Here is a 16,965-nt window from a genome sequence, read left to right as displayed (position 1 = left end):
ATTGTGGTATGTTGCAGAGCTATATCAGAGTATAATAATAATATATTATAATAATAATAGTGTGCGACTGCAGTAGGACATCAGAGTGTAAGCTCCTCTGGTGCAGGGACTGATGTGACTAAGTAGGTTCTCTTTACAGCACTGCTGTATACAATGTAAATGTATAATAATTATAGTGACTGAAATTGTGATGGGACATTCGGGTGTAATTGTTGGATTGGTAAATGCCATCCTTCTAGGTTCCCTAGACATTGGAAGATAAATGTAATCTCAGGCTCTGGGAAGGGTTCTTTACTGTAAGAGCAGTAATAACATGGCAAAGTCTCCTATTTACATCTTAAAAGTACAAAATAAAAAAGTATCCCTTTCTTTTTTAAAAGTACAGACCAAATTATTGATCTGGGGTTTTAGTCAAATTCCTTCAGAGGTCAGGAAGCAAAAGTTCCCAGGTCAACAGTTGATAGACATGTGTAAAATATTTAGATGAGGATGTGGATTCCCTGTGGTTCACTGATATACCTCACACTCACCTTTTCTCATTCTGTCCTCAGACTTTGCAGAACCATCTTCAATCGGTCCCGGCTGAGTCTCTTCTCATTGCCGCCTCTATTTCCTACCTTGGCAGTCTACCGTGGCCTCGCTGCATGGTGTTATGGGAGAAGTGGCAGAGGCTGTGTGATGGGGCGGAGGTTCCTCTGGATCCAGATGATGTGAGGGACACTCTGGACCATTCCAGGAACAATGAAGGGTCTCTACTCCTGGAGGTGCTCAGCGTTCCCACAGAGAGGATAGGATGGTATAGGAGGAGATTGCCGGTGACTATGGAGACACAGATCCGTGCCGCACTGCTGCGAGCTGGCAGCTGTTATTCGGATACCCCGATACTGGTCATAGACCCAGATTACATGGCTGAGAGGTGGCTTTCAGCTGTACTGGAGACAGACGAGACAGGTGAGAGCAAGCTTCAGGAAAACCTGTGTCCTAGGGGTACTAAGACAAAAATACCCATGATGGGGTGTCAGGTTCCTGTTGTGTTTTTCGGAGATGATGCTGCCTCTGGAGATCCCTATCTGCTCCATTATCTAAACGGTATGCTGGGTGGAGATGAGCATACATCAAATCAAAGAACTCATATCGCACGTCACTTAATAAAGTGTCAAACCCACATCATTAATTGTCAGCACATGCGGTATTACATGCTGTTCATACTCCCTTGGTCACTATGGGATTTGCTTTCTGTATACTACAATAATCCTGGTTGATCTTGCTGTTCACTGTCCCTCCCGCCTTGTCTGTGTCCCCACTGCAAACTGAGATTGTGTAAACCAGCCATTGCTGTAACGGAACCGGACCCTGACTGCGCTATTTCCACGGACACCACCGCTGACCATACAGGACGAGACAGCACCAGGCTTCTTAAGACCGGAAGTGAACTGCTTTATTTTAACACAAACACAAGATATATACACAGGGCGGGGAAATACATTCAGTAACAGGAAACACATCAGCAGGCCGTCCCATCAGGGGGAAGGGCTGCTGGAAACACCCCCCCACCAAGCCAGGACAAACGCATATATCCCATAATCCTTTGCTCCCAAGTAAGACACACAATAGCACAATGGGATACACCACATGGCAGTAGACAATGAACAACCCCCACACCAATATACAAACATTACATCCCATAATAGTTTGCTAGAACAATGGGATGCAGCCGCATGGCAGAGAACAATGAACAATCCCCACACCAATATTAGAACATTTCACCCTGTACCCCTAACAGGCACAGGGTGACTTACACATAATGGGAACATAGGGAGCTGAGACAGGGGCCCCCCACCCCCAAAAGTCACTCCCGTCACAATTGCCATCTAGTGAGCATGCTCCAGTTTCAGTTCCCTTCTAGGCTGTTCATGTCCTCCTTTTTTCCTATCTATGCAGCCCACACGACTATAGAGTCACACATGTGGGTGTATACACAGTGGTAAATTACTGAACACTCTCTCCCTCCTTCTCCATGCCCACTAAACACAATGTAGGTGGGATATTACACGTTGATTGATGGAGGCTTCACCTCCACATATAAACAATAAACAGAGGCTGGAGGGGTGTGAAATGTGACTTCATTCTGAAAATACTAGTTATCTAGTAAGGGTCCGGACCTGCATACTTTTTTTGTGTGACTAAGCAGTTTAGCCAACCAATTAGAATGACAGCGGACAATTAACATTTTCACACATGGTTCAAAAATAGGAGCATACAGTAAGTACTGTGCAGGGGCGGACTGACCATTTAGAAATTCTGGCACTGCCCAAGGGCCCGGGGTAAGTAGGGGGCCCTATGAGATGCCCCTGGTACCTATTTTATAGGCTTTTTTGAGTTTCGGCAAAGACACAGGGGCCCCATGATCCCCTATTGCCCGGGGGCCCCATGTGTTGTCAGTCCGCCTTTGGCACTGTGTTTTCATAACAGGTTCTCTTTAACCTCCTCCTTGTCTGCAGGTTCACCTGAAACCCTGGCAGGGCAGAGCTGGAAACTGCAGGTCATTGACGCCTCTGAACCAGGATTTACCCAGAAACTGTCTGACACAGCAAGAGGAGGTGAGGCATCCCACAGATCCAGTTTGATCTTCTGTGTGTACGACACTGGGTATATAATCTGTGTATGACACTGGGTATATAATCTGTGTGTATGACACTGGGTATATAATCTGTGTGTATGACACTGGGTATATAATCTGTGTGTGTACGACACTGGGTATATAATCTGTGTGCGACACTGGGTATATAATCTGTGTGTATGACACTGGGTATATAATCTGTGTGTGTACGACACTGGGTATATAATCTGTGTGTGACACTGGGTATATAATCTGTGTATGACACTGGGTATATAATCTGTGTGTATGACACTGGGTATATAATCTGTGTGTATGACACTGGGTATATAATCTGTGTGTGTACGACACTGGGTATATAATCTGTGTGTGACACTGGGTATATAATCTGTGTGTATGACACTGGGTATATAATCTGTGTGTATGACACTGGGTATATAATCTGTGTGTGTGTACGACACTGGGTATATAATCTGTGTGTGTGTGACACTGGGTATATAATCTGTGTGTGTGTGACACTGGGTATATAATCTGTGTGTACGACACTGGGTATATAATCTGTGTGTGACACTGGGTATATAATCTGTGTGTATGACACTGGGTATATAATCTGTGTGTGTACGACACTGGGCATATAATCTGTGTGTATGACACTGGGTATATGATCTGTGTGAGTGACACTGGGTATAAAATCTGTGTGTATGACACTGGGTATATAATCTGTGTGTGTGACACTGGGTATATAATCTGTGTGTATGACACTGGGTATATAATCTGTGTGTTTGACACCAGAAATGTAATCTGTGTGTATGACACCAGAAATGTAATCTGTGTGTATGACACTGGGTATATAATCTGTGTGTGTGACACCAGAAATGTAATCTGTGTGTATGACACTGGGTATATAATCTGTGTGTATGCCACTGGGTATTTTATCTGTGTGTGTGACACTGGGTATATAATCTGTGTGTGATACCAGAAATGTAATCTGTGTGTATGGCACTGGGTATATAATCTGTGTGTGTGACACCAGAAATGTAATCTGTGTGTATGACACTGGGTATATAATCTGTGTGTATGCCACTGGGTATATTATCTGTGTGTGTGACACTGGGTATATAATCTGTGTGTGATACCAGAAATGTAATCTGTGTATGTGATGCTGGGTATATAATCTGTGTGTATGACACCAGAAATGTAATCTGTGTATGTGATGCTGGGTATATAATCTGTGTGTATGACACCAGAAATGTAATCTGTGTATGTGATGCTGGGTATATAATCTGTGTGTATGACACTGGGTATATAATCTGTGTGTATGACACTGGGTATATAATCTGTGTGTATGACACTGGGTATATAATCTCTGTGTATGACACTGGGTACATAATCTGTGTGTATGACACTGGGTATATAATCTGTGTGTATGACACTGGGTATATATTCTGTGTGTATGACACTGGGTATATTATCTGTGTGTGTGACACTGGGTATATGATCTGTGTGTATGACACCAGAAATGTAATCTGTGTATGTGATGCTGGGTATATAATCTGTGTGTATGACACTGGGTATATAATCTGTGTGTATGACACTGGGTATATAATCTGTGTGTATGACACTGGGTATATAATCTCTGTGTATGACACTGGGTACATAATCTGTGTGTATGACACTGGGTATATAATCTGTGTGTATGACACTGGGTATATAATCTGTGTGTATGACACTGGGTATATAATCTGTGTATGTGATGCTGGGTATATTATCTGTGTGTGATACCAGAAATGTAATCTGTGTATGTGATGCTGGGTATATAATCTGTGTGTATGACACCAGAAATGTAATCTGTGTATGTGATGCTGGGTATATAATCTGTGTGTATGACACCAGAAATGTAATCTGTGTATGTGATGCTGGGTATATAATCTGTGTGTATGACACCAGAAATGTAATCTGTGTGTATGACACTGGGTATATCATCTCTGTGTATGACACTGGGTATATAATCTGTGTGTGTGACACTGGGTATATGATCTGTGTGTATGACACTGGGTACATAATCTGTGTGTATGACACTGGGTATATAATCTGTGTGTGTGACACTGGGTATGTAATCTGTGTGTGTGACACTGGGTATATAATCTGTGTGTATGACACTGGGTATATGATCTGTGTGTATGACACTGGGTATATAATCTGTGTGTGTGACACTGGGTATATGATCTGTGTGTATGACACTGGGTATATGATCTGTGTGTATGACACTGGGTATATAATCTGTGTGTGTGACACTGGGTATATAATCTGTGTGTATGACACTGGGTATATGATCTGTGTGTATGACACTGGGTATATAATCTGTGTGTGTGATGCTGGGTATATAATCTGTGTGTGTGACACTGGGTATATGATCTGTGTGTGTGATGCTGGGTATATAATCTGTGTGTATGACACTGGGTATATAATCTGTGTGTATGACTCTGGGTACGGTATATAATCCGTGTGTATGACACTGGGTATATAATCTGTGTGTGACACCAGAAATGTAATCTGTGTATGTGATGCTGGGTATATAATCTGTGTATGTGATGCTGGGTATATAATCTGTGTGTATGACACTGGGTATATAATCTGTGTGTGTGATGCTGGGTATATTATCTGTGTGTGACACCAGAAATGTAATCTGTGTATGTGATGCTGGGTATATAATCTGTGTGTATGACACTAGGTATATAATCTGTGTGTGACACCAGAAATGTAATCTGTGTGTGTGATGCCAGGTATATATTCTTTTGATCATATTGTGTAACACCAAGTATAAAATATATGCATTCATGTGTAATTTTCTTTTCTGATGAAAGGTGTGCCACTTCTCATTGCCAACGTGGAGAAGAATTTGTCCTGTGTGAATAGCATTCAACAATTATTCCATTGGATCAGAAACTCTTCAAATTCCAGAGAATCATCGCACATCACTCCACCCTCCCCTGAGCTCCTAAACTGTCCCCGCCCCAAAGGATCTATGCCCACCCCAGAGGATGAAGCACCTCTGCCTTTCCAGGTTTTCCTGAGCACTTCTCTCCCTCTGCGGGAGTTTGCGGAGGGTGAGTACCACTACAAAGACCAAAGATGATACCAGCCGATCATTCTGTTACCTCATATTTACCATCCTTTACAGAAGCTGGTCCAGCCTTTATAAAAGAGGTGACTGTTATGGATCTGAGTCTTGGTTCTGCCGGACTAAAGGAAGAGCTGATCCACCAGATTCTGCTGCTTAAAGATCCGCGACTGCAGGACGAGAGAAGGAGTCTCTACACAAACCATTTACAACTGACTAGGAGCATGCAGCAAGCCAAGGTGAGACCTGACACACACCTCACATACCACAGGAGGAGGATGTACAGCGGTGTCAGGGGAGATGGTAACAAAAGGGTACATCTGTTGTGCCTTGCTCTGTAATCTTGAAGACAATTACGTCTTACAAAAGTCACATCTTCAGCTCTAATGAGTGTCAGAAACATATCCCAACATTTATATCTACACAGGTAACACAGACACTAAATCAATCACCATGGAATGTGCCTAGGTAAATGGCAATTGTCCTAGAATAGGAACGGAATTTGGGCTAGTTATAGTTACATCCTAGTTCCAGTTCTAATACTACCATTGATGCCATAAAGACATGGGAAGGATGGAATTCTGTAACTTTAACAAGGTGGTTCTATATCTTTCACACCTCCCATCCTGTTCTTGAACAATGGACATTTGCCATGACACATTCCATGGTGATTGGTTTATGGTGTCGGTGCTACCTGTGTGGCTATCAATAGGTATCTTCCTGACACTCATTAGAACTGGAGAGGCAGCCTGGATAAGTTATGAAACATCTTACAGAACAAGTCCAGTTGAATATGACCAGCTACTACTAGTATATGCCTGCGCACTGGGTGTGCTGGATGTGCCTGGGCACACCCTAATGACCCCGAGCACCAGTACCATCCAGTGTATCATTCAATGCAGTCACAGTGTATCATGCCAGTGCAACCCCAAGGATTCAATTGTATTTTATCAGCAGCGATGGTTCATCTCCCTTGCTGGCTTGGGGGAAGTGCCCTGACGATCTGATCTGCAGTGATCAGTACAGTGTGCTGTACAAACAGCTAATTCTGCCCTGCCTCTCTTTCAATTCCTGCTATGTCTGCCCCACCCCACACTCCACCCCCTGACTTACACACGCTACTGAAGGCAGAACATTTAAATATAGAGCAAACAGTAGCTCTAGATCCTGGCTGCCTGATCCTAATGAAAACAAGCCTGGGGCCATGATTGTGAGCAGCAGACATACTGAATACCCCTTTCTCACCCCTCTCTCTCTCCCCCCTTCTCCTTCTCTTATCCCCCCCTCTCCTCTCTCTCTCTCCCCCTCCTCTTACCCTGCCTCTCCCTCCCCCTTCTCTCTCTCTCCATCACCCCACCCCTTCACCCCCCTCATCCCTCTCTCTCACCCACACTCTCACCCCCTATCACCTGGCCTCTCTCTCCCCCCTCTCTTTCTCTCATCTCCCCCCCCCCCCATTACCCACCCTCTCTTTCTATCACTCTGCCCTCCCCCCCCCCACCTTCTCCCCCTCATTTCTCTTCCACTCCCCCCCCCACTTTTTCCCCCTCCTTTCCTCCATCTCCTACTTTCCTCTATCTCCCTCTTCCTTCTATTCCTATCACTCCTCCCCTTCTCCCTCTCTCTCCTTCCCCCTTCTGTCTTTCTCCCCCTCTTAGTTTCTTATAGGAGTTTCTATCATATTTCAGATTCTCAGTAAAAATGTGCTCTGTCAGTAGATTTTCCATGTTTTATCAGTAAAAAAAAAAATAGTGGGGGGTTGGCAACCCTGTCAGGAAGGAGCTGAACGGGAGCCTAATGGCCGTCCAAGGCAATTAACCCCTCAATCATCGATCATCTTTACTGTACTATGTAACCAGCAGGTGCTACCTACAGCCCCCAAAAACTACACCCAAATTTTGCCACAGCATGCTGTGCACACCGCACTTTGTTCTCTGGCATTAAGGCCCAAATTATTTTGCACACAGGTCCACTGATTTCGTAAAATGCCCCTGCTATGCGCATTCGCATTATCGCTCTGTGTTGGCGTGGAGATGGGAAACATCTCCCTCTGACTGGCACTGCCATAAGATGTAAAATGCATTAAAACATTTAAAGAAAAAGTCTTCATACTTTTGGGGTGCATACCCTAATTCAGTACACACCTAGATATACCATGACTTGGTTAAACAAGAACCCACAGACATCACGCTGATGCTGACCATTTGTGTCTGGCTCAGGAATCGATTGCTACAGTAGGGGGCTTGTCTGGGGTTTACAAGGACAACTACATGAGGCTGCTAAGTGATGTGTAACTCCCTCCTCATTGGCCTACCTCATCGCAGGCTATCCCCACTACAGTCTATCATGAATGCTGCTGCCAGACTCATCCACCTTACTAACCCTTCTGTATCTGCCACCCCTCTCTGCCAATCCCTCCACTGGCTCCCAGTTGCCCAACGGATAAAATTCAAAACACTAACAATGGCATATAAAGCCGTCCACAACACTGCCCCAAATTACATAACCGATCTTGTCTCTAAATATCACCCAAACCTTACTCTCCGCTCCTCAAAAGACCTCCTTCTCTTTTGCTCCTCCTTCCATGCCCGTCTCCAGGACTTCTCCAGGGCCTCCCCCATCCTCTGGAACTCCCTACCCCAATCTATCAGACTATCGCCTACTCTACTTACTTTTAGGCGATCACTGAAAACCTATCTCTTCAGGGAAGCCTATCCCGCCCTCAGCTAATACTGAAATCCTCTACTCTTCCAAGCACTCCATCCCCCACAGTTATTACCTATTGTACCATTAACCCCTCCCTCCTTGATTGTAAGCTCCCAGGATCAGGGCCCTCCTATCCCTCTTGTATTGAACTGTATTGTTACTGTATTGTCTCCCGTTATATTGTAAAGCGCTGAGCAAACCGTTGGCGCCATAAATCCTGTATAATAATAATAATAATGTGGGTACAGGATGGTCCTCTGTTCTTCAAATTTGAGTAGTAAAGTGTTGGGTCATCTGTCGGATGTTTATTATCCTGCCCCCACTCTATCTGTTTGTCCTGTGGACCACTATCCCCAGAACTGAAAGTGCACCCTCCCATAGATCTAGTTGCTTTGGTCAATGGCTGGGAAGGGAAGCAGGATGAGTCCTTGGTCTTTCCTGGTCCCCTGGAACTTTTGTAGCAAAACAATTCAGCTGCCTTGACTGCAAAAAGCCCTTTAGCACAGGGAAAGGGATGTTGGAGGATGTACAGCAGTACTGGGGTTGTGCCTATGTCAGTAGGAATAAACCCCCCAACAGTTGCCCCTGCAAGAAATGTGCAATCCTACTGATTAAGGATGTGTTTGCAAATGTTCAGCACCCGTTTCCGAACAAAAGCAAGCTCATCCCTACTGGTGATCATATTACAGCAAATAATAATAGCTATATCTTACTACAGGGATATCCTAATGAAAATATAATGCTGGGACATGATCTGGAAAAGAGGAAACTGATGTTTGGGGGTAAATCTGGCTAATTCCAGGACATACATGTAATAAAGTCATTTTCATCTGTAATGTCTCTTTCTACTGACAGGACAGTTTTCTGGATTACATCACCTCTGACGCTGCGCCACTTCTTCAGAGAACAGACTTTCTGCACCAAGTGACCGTATGTGAGGAGCAGCAGAGCTCACTTGGGGAGTCCCTTAGTGATGTTGAAGTGCTTCAGCAGCGGGTAGCTGAAAATATTGCCCAGCATGCATCTGCAGCAGAACAATGCTGTAATCTGTACTCCCGCCTGCAGGAGATATCACGGCTGTGTCCGCAGTACCACTTCTCTGCCAGGTCTGTTTTGAGCTGGGCTGGCTGGGCTCTGCATAGTAAGGTGGAAGAGGGAAGTACCATAGAGAAAGTACTGACCACCGGAATCCTCTCTCATGTGCTCCCTGCTCTTATAGAAGAACACAAAAAGATATTAAGGGTGTTGCTGGCAGTAGGACGGCCACCCGATTTAGAGTGGTTCTTTTTTCTGGGACTTGCGAGTAAGGCGGCTCCAGAGGCATCCGCGTCCTACATCCAGAGACCCCAATGGCTGAGTCCCATTGCCTGGGAGGAACTCCAACAACTGGAAAGGATGCCTTGTTTCCAGGGTATCAGGTCCTCATTGAGCACACAGGCCTGCCAGTGGCAAGAATACTTCAGACTCTGCTCCACCGTGATCGGGCCCATTCCCTGCTCCAACTTCTCTCACCTCACACTCTTCCAGACGGCCATCTTATGGCGAATTGTGAAGCCCGAGAGCCTGGGCCTGGTGCTAACCAACCTTGTCACCTGTATTCTGGGACCAGAATCTGCAGACCAGGAAAAAGATATCATTGCTGTGTCTGATGCACATTCGCCTGTTGTATTTCCAATTCCTGGATGTTCTCCGCTGCCTTACCATCCCCGAGATTTCATCCTGCACAAAGCTCGGAGCAAGGGGAAGGAGGTGAGGGCCAGCAACACAATTGCCACTGTCTCCCAGGATTGAATAAAACTTCATAATTGAAAGCCAGAATTTTCTATTCTGACCATTCCTACATTCATCAATTATTCAGAATTGCCTGTAGAAATATTATTGTATTCAGATATAAACAGAAAATTAAAGTCCAACTCTGCTACCATGTTACATCCATATTTAGGGCGTAACATGACGCCATACCACCACAACCCCACATAGCAACGCCAACACAGCCACGTGATTCATTCAGATATCTGTGAATGAATAAACAACATTTCCCACTTGCCACAGCGAAAGAGGAACTTGTTAATAATGGAACATACTGAAAGTGTGGTCATTACTGTACTTGTAGTCAATTGACATTTCCCTCAGCTGTGTAACCAAAAATCCATACCTTGGCACAGACAGAGAGCTGGATGAAGAGCCTACAGGAGTCTGCACATTACACCTGCAATCTACTGATCACAGTTGCAATGCTTTGCAGGTTCATATGCAAAAACAAATAAATGCACCATGTTATGGGTGCGTTTATTATTTTTGAGCAAAGGGTAGGCTTAGCCTTTAAGCTGATCTGTTTGTTAAACACAAATATGTTTAAAAAAATATACCATTAGTTGCACATAAAATTTGAGTAGAAAACAGGATGTGATTATTTATTGAATGCATGAGTATCCCTAAACCTTCTGATGTGCTCTGTTTAGGTGAAAGTGGTAATGTGGAGCTCGTCCCTTCCAGTCAATGAGATCACAAGCACATTGGAGAGAAGCCAGCAGGAGGGTCTCTGGGTCCTGCTGCAATGGCACCCCAAGCTGGCCCATGTGCTGGAGGCTGATAAAGGTAAGTGACTGCAGTCTGTTATTAGAAGAGATGAAGGAAGCCAATAATACTGAGACTCCTCATACCACCTAACTCCCTTCATGGATGACATTGGTAGTACAATGAGCCGTGGGACATAAGGTAAAGACAATGATAATTATGATGTTGTATTAGAAGGTAATAAAATGCTTTTCTTCTTTCTCCAGAAGATCCGGCACAGATAAATCCTGATTTCCGGATGTGTATCATTGTAGAAGAGGAGAAGCTTGGCACTGTGTTAGGTAAATTTACCTTAATTATTTCTACTACCCCATATATTGTCATCCATTCATGTTTCCTGTATATACGTGATGTAATTTCATCATAAACTTTATGGCCAAGAGTTTGTGGACAACCTACACCTACTTATATGGCCAAAACAATGAGGACCCCCCCCCCACCTCCAAATTAATTTATTTATTTCAGGTACTTATATAGCGCCATCAATTTACGCAGCGCTTTACATATATATTGTACATTCACATCAGTCCCTAACCCTCAAGGGGCGTACACAAATGATTGAGTTCAAGTGTTCCCAGCAAATGGTCCTATTAATACTGCAGCAGTCACAGATATTTTAGACAATTGTACATCTCCAACCTTGTGGCAACAGTTTGGGGAAGACCTTTATCTGTTCCAGCACAATGTACAAAGCCAGCTCCATAAATACATAATTTGACCAGTCTGGTGTGGAGAAACTCAAGTCAGTGGCGTCACTAGGGTTGGTGTCACCTGGTGTGGTAAAACATGGTGATAAGAGAGTTGAGAGAGTGAGAGAGAGTTGGTCAGCCCTGACCTCAACCCTACTGAACACCTTGGGGGTGGATTGAAACTGATTATGAACAAGGTCTTTTTATCCAACATCCGTATCTGACCTTCTAAGTACTCCTTTTGCTGAATGGGAACAAATTTCCATAGATTCACTCCAAAATGTAGTGGAAAGCCTCCTCAACAGAGTGGAGGCTGTTAAAGCTGCAGAGAGGGGATCCCAACTTAATGTCTACAATTTTATAATGTCCAACAAGCTCATATAAGTTTGATGCCTAGGTGTTCACAAAATTCTGGCCATATAGGAGGGATTTCTAGAGATGACAAAAATTGAGGGTTTTCATTTCCCTATAAATTCTACAAACCTCTTGAAATTTCAGTTTAAAGTGGATCTGAACTCCAAAAGTGAAGATTTACTATGCTATAGGGGGACAATGCCTTAAATATCATACCTTTTTTTTCTACTGGAATGTCTCCTGAAAAATAGCAGTCCACCTGGTATGTAAGTATGAATAGGCAATTGTGTGTGCACAACTTCATAAAAAAAACATAAAACAAAAAATGCTGTGAATCTGCAGTGTACAATCTCAGGCACTTATGCCACTGACCGCTAGTCTCAAGAGATTTGCAGTGCAATTTGGAGATGTCACTACTGTGCTGCTCTCTGTTCTTCACACAGAGACACAGAACAAGGCAATAGGGAAAAGAAATGTAATCTCCAAACACGGAAAGGTTTCTTCACAGTGAGAGCTGTGAAAATGTGGAATAGACTCCCTCAAGAGTTGGTTGTGGCCAGCTCAGTGGATTGCTGTAGGAAAGTCCTGGATTCTTTCTTGGATACACAGAATATAACTGGATATAACATTTATAGGGAAAGTTGATCCAGGGAATATCCAATTGCTTCTCAGGGGATGAGGAAGGAATTTTTTTCACTGCAGGAGCAAATTGGATCATGCTTTGCTGGGTTTTTTTTTTGCCAAACTCTGGATCAACTGTGGGTGTAGGATTATAACTTATTTTTTTTTTAATGGTTGAACTGGATGGACTTTTGTCTTTTTTCAGCCAGACTAACTATGTAACTAATTGGAATAAATCAGTAGCAGGGAGGACACAGGCATTATTGGAGATTAGTGTTTTTGCTCTTTGCTTTTTTTTTTGGTTCTCAGCTGCCAGAGTTCAGTTCCTCTGTAAATAAGGCCATTTTAACAAAATACATTGAAGTGAATGGGGAAGGCAGAATTAAGATGATATTTGATGGTGTTTGAAATGGAACTTAACTCCAAAAGAGAGTTAGTTCAGTTTAAGCCCTGCAATATAAAAAGCAGATTTTTCTTTTATGTGTGTGTGTTTTTTTTTTTTCGGCCCTGCCCCATGCCACCATTCGGCCTCAGCCAGAATGACATGTCACTGGCTCTGCATCCCAATGGGATACCCACAATACATCTCCCAATAGGTTGCAGGCAAGCAGAGTGTCCACAGGGTGAGCCAGATGTGGGCCCAATGTGTGAGGGGGCTTCTGATTGGCTGGGTATTTGCACCAAAAGATCCCCACTGCGCTTCTTAGAAACACAGAAAAGTGATAGCAGAAAAAGATCCAGTGGTACATCTAGTCTGCCCATTTTTTTTTATTATTTATACACATTTTTGTATTTTTTTGTATTTTACTTGTTTTTTTTTCATTTTAAAGGTTTTTTTCTAAACTTTTTTGCCTGAGTATAGATTTATGTTTGTACCAAGCATGTCTGAAGCCACCTACTGTTGACTGACTCTTTACCTTTGCTGGAATCTATGTCTAGCTTCCACTACTTACATTCATTAAAATAATACTTTCTAAGAATAGTTTTAAACTTTCCTCCAGGTAGTTTGAGGTCATGTTCCCGTGTTTTTGACCTTGCTTCCATATTGAAAATACCACCCTTTTTTAGGATAGAACAACAACCCTCTACCACCACCATATTGTGCCCATCTTCTTGCCAGAGGCCTTCATTTTATTATTATTATTATTATACAGGATTTATATCGCACCAACAGTTTGCTCAGCACTTTACAAAATGAAGGGAGACAATACAGCAACAATACAGTTCAATACAAGAGAGTTAGGTTCCTTTCTATGACATTCCTGGCCATTAGCCTTTATATTCAAAGAAAGGAATGTCCACATAAAGGATATAGTTTCCGCACTTTACTGGTGTTCTTCAGAAGATGGCATTGACACAACCTGCTCTGTCAGCCAAGACTAACAAGGCTCCTTCAATAGTATACCGGTCTCTCCTTTCAAGTCCCAAGCCATAGCTCTATCCAGCTGGGTACACCCCCTGAAGTTGCTTTCCTGATCTCAAAGTCATTAGTACTCACTCAGAGTGCTCTGTCTTGCCCATTGGGCATCCAACTATCCACACTTTTCTAGACATTCCAGTGACAGGACTGAATTCCTACTGAATTCTGTACACTGCCCCTGGGACTTCTGCCATGAGCAGATTACATTAAAAACCCAATTACAGGCGTACCTCGGTTTACGAACGCCTAGGTTAACGTAATTTTCGGTTTACAAATGAAAATCCATTGAAAATAATAACTCATAACTAAGGCTTAGTAAACTGTATTAACTGTACTTCAGTTTATGATTGAATGGAAAGCTCTGTGAATTATTCCTGTCCATTCATTCTGTGCTGCTGAGGCTGTGTCCTCAATCTCCCTTTTCTGTCTCAAGTGTCTGTTTAGACCCCTGATGTGTCACCAAAGCCCCCCAATGGGGCTCCCCAAAAACATTGTAAAAAAAAATAGAATGGTAAAAAAAAAAGAAAATCTACTGGCACCTGTGACAGAACTACCAGGGTCGCAAAGGTAGCACTTCCACCACCGAGCTCCAAGGGAAGGGCCCCCGGGCTTGGGGCTGCTCAGTATAAAATGCATGGGCCTATTTTTTTTGTCTCGGTCCGGGCTTGCACCCCAGTCATTGTTTCTCACCTTGAAAAAATAGGGAATGACAAAAGTTCTGACTTGATATAAAATCTTACAAATATCTTTTATTTTAGGTCTCAGTCACACCACAACGCATATGTGTTGGGTTGCATTTTTTTGTCATTCATTGCAATTCGCTGATGTGCATACTACATGTATTGGCTTGTTTACTTTTTTTTGTCCTGCAATGCATTGCGTTTCTGCACATTTGTGCACGTTTGCGCTGCAAAAGTAGTGCATGCTGTACTTTTTTTCAGTGCTGGGCAAACACAACACAATGCAACATGGTGGTGTGAACTGCATTAATAGGGACCTATTATTTTTTGTTTGCCATGCATCGTAAATGCACTCACAAACTCACTCCCAGCGCATCTGTTGCAAAAGAACCATAATGTATTTCTTCAGTCATATGGTCATTACATTACATTACATCCCATAATAGTTTGCTAGAACAAAGGGATGCAGCCACATGGCAGACAACAATGAACAATCCCCACACCAATATTAGAACATTTCACCCTGTACCCCTAACAGTCACAGGGTGACTTACACATAATGGGAACATGGGGAGCTGAGACAGGGGTCCCCCCACCCCCAAAAGTCACTCCCGTCACAATTGCCATCTAGTGAGCATGCTCCAGTTTCAGTTCCCTTCTAGGCTGTTCATTTCCTCCTTTTTCCTATCTATGCAGCCCACACGACTATAGAGTCACACATGTGGGTGTATACACAGTGGTAAATTACTGAACACTCTCGCCCTCCTTCTCCATGCCCACTAAACACAATGTAGGTGGGATATTACACGTTGATTGATGGAGGCTTCGCCTCCCTGTAATTCTAAGCACACGTAAACAATAAACAGAGGCTGGAGGGGTGTGAAATGTGACTTCTGAAAATACTAGTTATCTAGTAAGGGTCCGGACCTGCATACTTTTTTTGTGTGACTAAGCAGTTTAGCCAACCAATTAGAATGACAGCGGACAATTAACATTTTCACACAGGGTTCAAAAATAGGAGCATACAGTAAGTACTGTGCAGGGGCGGACTGACCATTTGGAACCTCGGACACTCCCCGAGGGCCCGGGGTTAGTAGGGGGCCCCATGAAATGCCCCTGGTACCTTTTTTATAGACTTTTTTGAGTGTGGGCAAGGACACAGGGGCCCCATGATCTCCTATTGCCTGGGGCCCCATGAGTTGTCAGTCCGCCCCTGGTCACTTGTCTTTACAATTTAGTACGGACACTGGCCAGGGTTTGGTTAAGCCGCAGTGGGTCACAAATAATGGTGCCGTCGCTCCAGCTTTTTTCACATCTTCCCCTCCCAGGCTAAGCAGAGTGGAGTGGGCTGTCAGTCAATCATCTGATCGACCCTGTAACACACTCCAAAATCTGGAGTGGCGTCACCAGGACATTTAAAGGTCTGCAACTGAGCCCAGCCCCGACCCTACCCATGCTAAACTATAAAGAAAAAGCAACCCAAGAAGTAAGCTTTATGTCTAATTAGTAATACACAGCTTAATAGAAGGGGAGCATAGTGGCAACGCTGCTTAGGATCTATGAACCCACAGATCGTTGCCACCGAAAAGGAGGTGGACCTAATGGCTGGTAGGATGGAACAACCGGTGGAATTTTTAAGAAGAAAGCCTAAATAAAAAGCCCAAGGGTACAGGGAGATACTAAAAATTATTAGAAAACTTCCATTATTTTTTGATTGTGTATTATCAATCCCCAATGTGTAAACAAACTAGTATGGTGAATAAAAATGTCCAAAAAAAGATTTGATGTTGATTTAAATGCAAAAACTATGCAAAAAATATTATACGCTATATGATGGCTGCAAACAAAAATGATGTTCCCACAACCTATACACAAATATATAATGAATAAAATATTGCTGCCCCAACCTCTCTAGCAATGTTCACTCAATGTGCAATCTCTGTGCATATACTGTATATATAAATACCACACCAGAAATCAGCATAAATATTACTATGATAATACCATGAATAATAGTATAACAACTCACAATACAATGGAACGTACTGTATGTGTATCAGTGTCAAATTCCAAATATCCTGTGAAAAATTAACCAACAATCTATTGATTGTCCCCTTATTATCTTCTCACAACAAAAAAAAACATCAAGTTCTCCACTTCTTCTTGTGTTTCACCTCTTG

General features: G+C 43.2%; 1 protein-coding gene across 1 annotated transcript in view; it reads left to right on the top strand.

Moving 5' to 3' along the window:
• Window positions 1-16,965, top strand: part of DNHD1 (dynein heavy chain domain 1) — a 132,593-nt gene that overhangs the window by 102,942 nt on the left and 12,686 nt on the right. The window contains exons 32-38 of the mRNA XM_089671637.1: window positions 552-951; window positions 2,502-2,600; window positions 5,482-5,724; window positions 5,799-5,977; window positions 9,300-10,193; window positions 10,907-11,042; window positions 11,228-11,302. Coding sequence (XP_089527763.1) covers window positions 552-951; window positions 2,502-2,600; window positions 5,482-5,724; window positions 5,799-5,977; window positions 9,300-10,193; window positions 10,907-11,042; window positions 11,228-11,302 — 2,026 coding nt within the window. The remainder of the gene's footprint in view (window positions 1-551; window positions 952-2,501; window positions 2,601-5,481; window positions 5,725-5,798; window positions 5,978-9,299; window positions 10,194-10,906; window positions 11,043-11,227; window positions 11,303-16,965) is intronic.

This window comes from Staurois parvus, unplaced genomic scaffold (genome assembly GCF_062004578.1).
Source record: "Staurois parvus isolate SC_StPar_1 unplaced genomic scaffold, SC_StPar_1.0 ptg000109l, whole genome shotgun sequence".
Taxonomy (NCBI): domain Eukaryota; kingdom Metazoa; phylum Chordata; class Amphibia; order Anura; family Ranidae; genus Staurois; species Staurois parvus.
Note: the sequence above shows the minus strand (reverse complement) of the source record. Positions and strands in the feature narration are given on the sequence as shown.